This window comes from Orycteropus afer, unplaced genomic scaffold, assembly GCF_000298275.1.
Source record: "Orycteropus afer afer isolate SDZICR_OR568_19922 unplaced genomic scaffold, OryAfe1.0 scaffold00116, whole genome shotgun sequence".
Classification (NCBI taxonomy): domain Eukaryota; kingdom Metazoa; phylum Chordata; class Mammalia; order Tubulidentata; family Orycteropodidae; genus Orycteropus; species Orycteropus afer.
The window spans coordinates 5,189,075-5,196,597 of NW_006921703.1; the positions used below are offsets into that span (position 1 = coordinate 5,189,075).

A 7,523-nucleotide genomic window follows, 5' to 3' on the forward strand; every position below is an offset into this window, starting at 1 on the left:
TTTTTTTTTTTTTTTCCTCTAAGCTTTTTATTGTGATCTGGGTGAAAGTTTACAGTGCAAATTGGTTTTCCATTTGACAGTCCATACACATTTTGTTTTGTGAAATTGATTGTAATTCTCACAATGTAACAGCACTCTTCCCACTTCCTCCCTGCTTACCATTTCCATCAGTCCTTCTTTCTTATTCTTTTCTGCCTCCTTGGATTTATTTCAAGGCAAATACTGCCCTTTGGATCTTGCATGGTTGATTATTCTAGGGTCTGCATACCTGCCTGGTATTATTGTTCACCTTATAGGACTGTCTACCCCTTGGTGGAAAGTTGAGCCAGACGCTGATTTCAGTTCCATTCATTTTTGAAACCCATTAGCCTCACCTTCCCCAATATCTGCCCATCAGTCTTCTATTCAGGACTGACTACATAATCTGTAGGACCCAGAAATGAAAATGTAGGGACCCTTGTTAAAATACTATTAATAATATCAAGTTAGCAAAAGTAGCACATTATAAAAAGGGTGAGGCTCTTTGAAGTGCAGGGCCCTCTGTGATTCCATAACTTGCACATCCATGAATCTAGCCCTTAATACCTTGGATACCACATACATTTCTATATACACAAGAATATTTTATACTGCTATTTTTTTTGTGTGTGTTAATAATAATTCTGTCTTTTAGTTATTCCTCATATCTATCTGGGAGCCTCTTCACCATCATTTAATTTTCAGACTTCTGTGTCAACCCAAATGGAGCCTGTCACTCTGTCCTATGTACTTTCAGAGCCTTTGGACATACTTCTATTTTATTGTGCAATTGTCATGTGCTGAAATTGTTTATTTTATATCTTTTTTGCTAATCAAGATTGTTAATCTGTTTTGTATATTGCCTAGCATACGATTGTGGAGATAAAGTAGAGAAGAATGAAAAAAGGAAGAAAAGAAGGAAGGAAGGGAGAAAAAAAGGAATAATGAAAACAGCATTGATAACTTCTTTTCTCATCTACATTTGTGTTTTTAAATGCAATTTGGAAATCTTAATGGTTTTACATATGTGAATACAGCCTAATAAAACTATTTCAGTCAGACAAGAAAGTTTATACTAAAAAAGGTACACGACTAATTTTTATGAAAAGTGTAATTTTACCTGTTCAAATTACAAAATGTCACAGCTGGGAATTCCATCTTTTCCACATATTGAACTTCCACAGACGTTGTGGTGGGCCAAGTGAAGTAGTTGACTAAGCGACTGTGAATCTGCCACACGACAAGCAAGACTGAGCCCAGCACTACCACCAACCAGATCACCTTCCGAATTTTGTTATGGTTCCGTACAATATTGTGTACTCCATGAAAGGAGGTGGAGATGGCAAAGTCGTAGTCAAACTTCTTTCGGTCAGTAGGCAATGGCAGTGGTTTCTTTGAAAGGTAAAGTTTTATCTTTTCCAAAAGTCCTTAAGGTTTTCCACACAAAATAATTAAACAAAAATAACAATGAGTTGAGAAACCTTAATGCTATCTGCATAGAACATAGCTCATACAGACTACCCTTTCTATGTGTAATATATAAAGATTCAAATTTATCCTGAGTTGAATGGTTTACTTAGAAATCAAGTTGTATAAAGTTGACTGACTGGTCTTATGAGAAAATGCTATGCTACTCAGAAAATATATACTATACCTTTATGTGGGAGCTCTGGTAGCATAGTGGCTAAGACACTTGCCTGCTAACCAGAGGGCTGGCGGTTCAAAGCCACCATCCACTCCTCGGAAGGAAGGTTGGGCAATCCTACTTCCGTAGTGATACTGCCTCGGAAACTCAGGGAGGGGTCGCTATGAGTCGGGGCTGACTCCACGGCACATAATAACAACAACAACAGCATACCTTTATGTTGAGATTGCAATTTTAAATTCAAATGTATTCATGAAATCATATAAATAGGTGTGGCTTCAAAATCTCATAATCTTTGGAAAGTTAGCTTTTATTTTTAAAATACTCTTTGATCCTGAAATATCACAGTCTCTTTGATGTCATCAACAAGACAAGACTTATTCTTCAAAAAATAGTAAATGGGACGAAGAAGTAAACAGTCCTTCAAATAATCTTAATCCTATGGTATTTTATTTTATGGCTGAATGTAACTGTCATAACTTCATATACTTTAAGACACAACTATTTGTTATTTCAATTGGTTATTTAACCAGACTTTTTAGAGTTGCATTATTAGTTGTTGTTGTTAGGTGCCGTCCAGTCAGCCCCAACTCATAGCGACCCTCCATGGGTTTCCAAGACAGTATCACTACAGAAGTTGATCACCCAACCTTCCTTCCGATGAGTGGCTGGTGGGTTTGAACCACTAGCTTTCTGGTTAGCAGTCAAGTGCCTTAGGCACTATGCTACCAGAGCTCCCACATTAGTAATCTATTTTCTAAGGGTAGCCATTGGATACTTTGTGGCAATATATAACATATTCAGAATTTTCTTTTGGTTTAATTTCTGTTTATTTGTCCATAGGAGAGATGCTGAGCATTCCTTTGCTGAAGGAAGGCTACAATACAATTAAGAGAGTGAGAGTAGGAAAACCTTATTTCCAGCCCAGGTCTCTTGTATTGTAAACTGGTCAACCTCATCCAAGCTTCTTAACCTAATACCTCTTTTCTCTTTTGTCAAATACCAGAAGTGTCTGCCTCAATATCTGCTTCATGAAATATTGTGAATATTAGTTGAGAGAAGACTGAGAACATTACCAAGACCATAATAAATATTCAAAAATATTGCTATTTTTATTATTTTTCTAATTTAGTAGAGATGTGATGAATGATAAAAGTTTCAGGAACTTTTGAAAACTACATAAAATTCTGAGTTTTTAATGTTGTTATCAATGTTTATAATTAAGTGAATTTATTATAGCTCCTTTTTTACAATTTAAACAGCATTTTTGATCAACCAACCAATATTTATTTATTTCAAGCTCAATTATCATTAAGTCATTATTAAATACTTCATAGTATCTCCAGTCAAACAGCTAAGCTTATCAAAATTTATAGGACACTTATGATATCTAAAAGGAATCTATGAACATTTTCTAAGATGTTATTTCCTTTCCAAAGTGCTAGGACACTATTACGAATTATGTTATGATTCTTTTACAAAAACCATGTTCTAAGTAGGAAAGATCGTACTGTTCTGATTAAAGTTACACTAAAATTTTATATTAGCTCTTACACATGTTGTTTTTGGTATCAAGTAAAGTAATAAATGTATAGTAATTATTATAGTCTGAAGGGAAAATAAAAATAAATCTATTTACTCTTCTGCTTATTTTTTAGGCATTATTTATAAAACCCTGTGAAGAATTCATTCTGGTAAAAGGACAAGTCAATCTCTGGGCAACTCTCACCCTTGCTTCTATAGGTACCAAAGCTATCAGAAGAACAATAATCTAGTAAACAGTTATTGGGCCAAGCAAGGTATTATTGGCTATCAGCAGTTTTCTGAGAAATATATAGTTCACATTTACCTGTAAAAAATCATCCCATTTAATATAGACTTATTCCTTGGCAAATGCTTTGGCCTTGCTGGAGTAGTATCAGTCACTTATTGGTTTTAATTTAGTTTATTATTATTATTTTAAATAAATAGTAAAGAAACCAAGCAATGTATTGTTGTGAGGCAGATTGGAATCATTTTAATACACGACTTTCCAGCCTGCAATTTAGGACACTTTCCTAACTGAGGCATACACTGTGATTATGGCAAGTAGCCCTTATATTAATTAAATGCAATCCTCATAGCTGCATGTTGAGGGACAAAATGCAGTTTTTCTGAAGTTCAAAAACAAAACCTACAGTTACATGACAAATAGAAACCAAAGCAGAAGAAAAACCAGAGTTTCTAGCGTATAGTATATATTTTAAAAATAATTATTTTCTCCGTCATACAAGATAATCTTTTTCCAAGTAACAAGAAATGCTTTACTTATATTATATTTATGTAATTTACATTATATGCAAGTGATACTGGAAATCAAATTTCCCACATTAAAAATTAAAAAAAAAAAAAAACTCTCCCTTTTTCCTACTTTCTAGACTCTAGAAATTAAAATTGTAACTGTTCTGAGATTTTAATCCTTACCCACCTTTCTCAGAATATACATTTGCTTTTTCAATATGCTCCATTCTTGATTTCAGTAAGCAGGAGCCCTCAGGGTAAGTCTGCTTTTCATCAATGACCGTAGTCATTTTGCGGCCTTTATATAAAATACGACAGTTGAGATAGTAAAACGTGGGGGCAATTTAAATGTTTGTGTTGCTATGGTTTGCCTCATAAAACACCTAATCTGCAAACTAAGAATGCTGGATTTATGAGGGCTCTCATAGAATGAAAAACAGAAAGTATCATTAAGAAACAACTTTTTCAGATTAAAAGGCAAAAACCCTATGAGTTTTATAGTATGGTACCCAACAAGTTAGTTTACACTCAGACAACGCAACAGGAAATGAGTCTAGCTTATATCTTCTACAGTGTTTGTTTTGGTTACCTCTGTGCTGCTCTAAAGAAAATACCACAAATGGGATGGTTTGAACAAACGGAATTTATTCTCTTAAAGTTTTGGAGACTTTAAGTCTGAGTTCAAAGTGCCAGGCTCTAGGAGCTGCGTCAAAACCCCTCAACCTTGGGCTTCAATTCTGCCTCCTGCTCCAGCCCACTGAAGCTGGAGGCTTTTCTTCACTCATACAGCTGCTGGCAGCTGAGGCTGACAAGTCCAAGGTTGACAAGTAAAAAGGCACAGTCCCAATGTTACCAAACCACATGGCAGCCATTAATTCAGGTGCAGATGAAGTCCCGATATCAGTAGGGCATGCCAGGCTTTTGAACAATGACTTGACTACATGCAGGGTTCAGGTCTGCCAAAAGGCTAGACACCATTCCCAAAGCTGTTTCTTATATACTGGAAGCAAACCACATCCCTAGATCAGCTACTCAGCTGCTCCAATAGATTTCACCATGGAGTTAATCACCACTCTCACCATGGGGAATAATTACATCCAGCTGCCCAGCCACTCAACCAGGCCCAGCCAAGTTGACACACAAACTTAACCACCACAGTGTTGAATCAAAATGAAATTGGAATGAAATTTTTGTTGTAAAGGTGTCTTTTCTTTGTTGAAGTTTCTTTTTTTACTAACAGATAAAGCAATTTTTTACAGACATAATAGCCAATAAAAAGAATACATCATGAAATATCTCCTCAGGAAGAAATAATTACTAAAGCATATACATTTAATAGAGCACAAAGGTTAATTATTTGTTCTTATTAACAGGTTTGAGAAAATATTAAAATGTATTATATTAAATAATAAATTAGAGAATATACACGATTGTGTATAAATAGTGCCATCTCTTGGCAAAGAGGAGGAATTGCATGTATCCTCACTAGGCCCTCTTGGATTTGCCATTGTAATGCAATATTTGATAAATATGTAACTATTAACCATTGACACCTTGGTTTTCCATATGTTTCCTTGGAATCTCAGTAGCATAAGTGAAATTAGGTCTTATATGGTTATTAACTAAGAAACCTCAAGTGATAACAAATGAAGGGTCCTGGAAAGACTTGCCTGAAATCCAATGAAAGATTTCAGGAAGAGAGTTAATCCTAATGATGAATTTAAATTCATTAAATTCTTTTCCTTTAGGTTAAATTACAACTTCAAGAATAATATTTTAAAATGTAGATCTTCTGAAACGAATAGTCTCTAATTTACCTACTCATCCTTTCTTTCTTCATTTTTATTCTTTCTTCCATCCTACAAATACTTGGAGAGTCCATATGATGTATTTGGTAATCCATATAATTTTGGAATTATACAAAGACAGTTACTAAGGTACTAAATAGGTCTATAACAAGCACCAATCAGTTGCTGTTGAGTCAGTTCCTATTCACAGTGACTCCACGTGTGTTAGAATAGAACAGTGCTTCATAGGGTTTTCAATGACTGATTTTTATACAGGAGACACCCAGACCTTTCTTCTGAGGTGCTTTTTGGTGGACTTGAATCATCAGCCTTGTAATTATTGTCCAAGTTTTTAACCTGTTCTTAGGTATCATTGAGTCAACTCTGACTCATAGTGGTCCTATGTATGAAAGAATGAAACATTATCCTGCCTTGCACCATCACATTAATAGATATGTTGCAACCACTATGTCAACCCATCTCCTTGAATGTCATCTTCTTTGTGGACCCTCAACTTTAAAAGCATGATGTGTCCTTCTTCAGAGATTGGTCTCTCCCTGGTAACTTGTCCAAAGCAAGCAAGATGAGATCTTATCATTGTCATTTCTAAGGAGTATTCTGGTTGGATTTTCTCCAAGACAAAGTTGTTCATTCTTCGAGCTATCTGTTCAGTATTCTTTGCTAACACCATGATTCAGCAGTGTTTATTTTTATTCAGTCTTCCTTTTTCCTTGTCCAACTTTCACATGGATATGAGGTGATTGAAAATATCCTGGCTAAGGTCAGGTACACCATAGTCTATAAGGTGATAACTTGGCATGTTTGCTTTTTAGCACTCTAAAGAAGTTACTTGAAGCAGATTTTCCTCAAGTAATACGATGTTTGATTTCTTGAATACTATTTTCATAAGCATTGATTGTTGATCAAAAAGAATGCAATCTTTGAAAACTTCGATTTCTTTGCCATTTATTATGATGTTATTTATTGGTCCAAGGTTTTTATTTTCTTTATGTTGACGTATATTCCATGCTGAAAACAGTTGTCTTTATTTTTCATTAATAACAGCTTCAAGTTGTGTTTAATTTTGGCAAGCAAAATTGTGTCATCTGCATATCTCAGTTGTTAATTAGTCTTCCTTCATGTCTGATATTGTGTCTTTTTCATGTAGTCCAGTTTCTCTGATCATTCCTCACATACAGATTGAATAAGTACTCTGAAAAAATACAACTCAGATGCACAACTTTTCCAATTTTAAACACACAGTTTTCTAGATATATATTCATTTTGTTTTGTGACATTGGTTGCAATCCCCTCAATATAGTAGCACCCTTCTTCCTTTCTCCATGTGTCAATCCATCTCAATGAGGGTCTTCCTCTTTTTGATTGACACTCCCCTTTATCAGCATGATACCCTTCTCCAGAGACTGGTGTCTCCTGAAAACATGTCCAAAGTACATGAGACATCCTTGCTTCTAAGGAGCATACTGGTTGTACTTTTTTCAAACCAGATTTATTTTATCTTCTGACAGTCCATGATATATTCAATATTCTTCATCAACACCACAATTTAAAGGCATCATTTCTTCTTTGTTCTTCCTTATTCATTGTCCAGCTTTTGCATGCATATGTAATGATTGATAACACTATGGTTTGGTTTAGGCACAATTGACATCTTCACCTTTTATCATTAAAAAGAGATCTTTTCGAGTAAATTTACTCAATGCAATACATCATTTGATTTCTTGACTTCTGTTTCCATGGAAATTGATTGCAGATCCAAATAAAATGAAATC

The 7,523-nt window shown here is 34.8% G+C and overlaps 1 protein-coding gene across 1 annotated transcript in view; it reads right to left on the bottom strand.

Moving 5' to 3' along the window:
* The window catches only part of ASIC5 (acid sensing ion channel subunit family member 5), a 52,918-nt gene extending 48,748 nt beyond the window's left edge, over window positions 1-4,170 (bottom strand). Inside the window, exons 1-2 of the mRNA XM_007943977.2 lie at window positions 4,131-4,170; window positions 1,139-1,445 (exon numbers count right to left, since the gene is read on the bottom strand). Of these exons, the coding sequence (XP_007942168.1) occupies window positions 1,139-1,445; window positions 4,131-4,170 (347 nt within the window). The remainder of the gene's footprint in view (window positions 1-1,138; window positions 1,446-4,130) is intronic.
* Window positions 4,171-7,523: the final 3,353 nt, after the last annotated feature.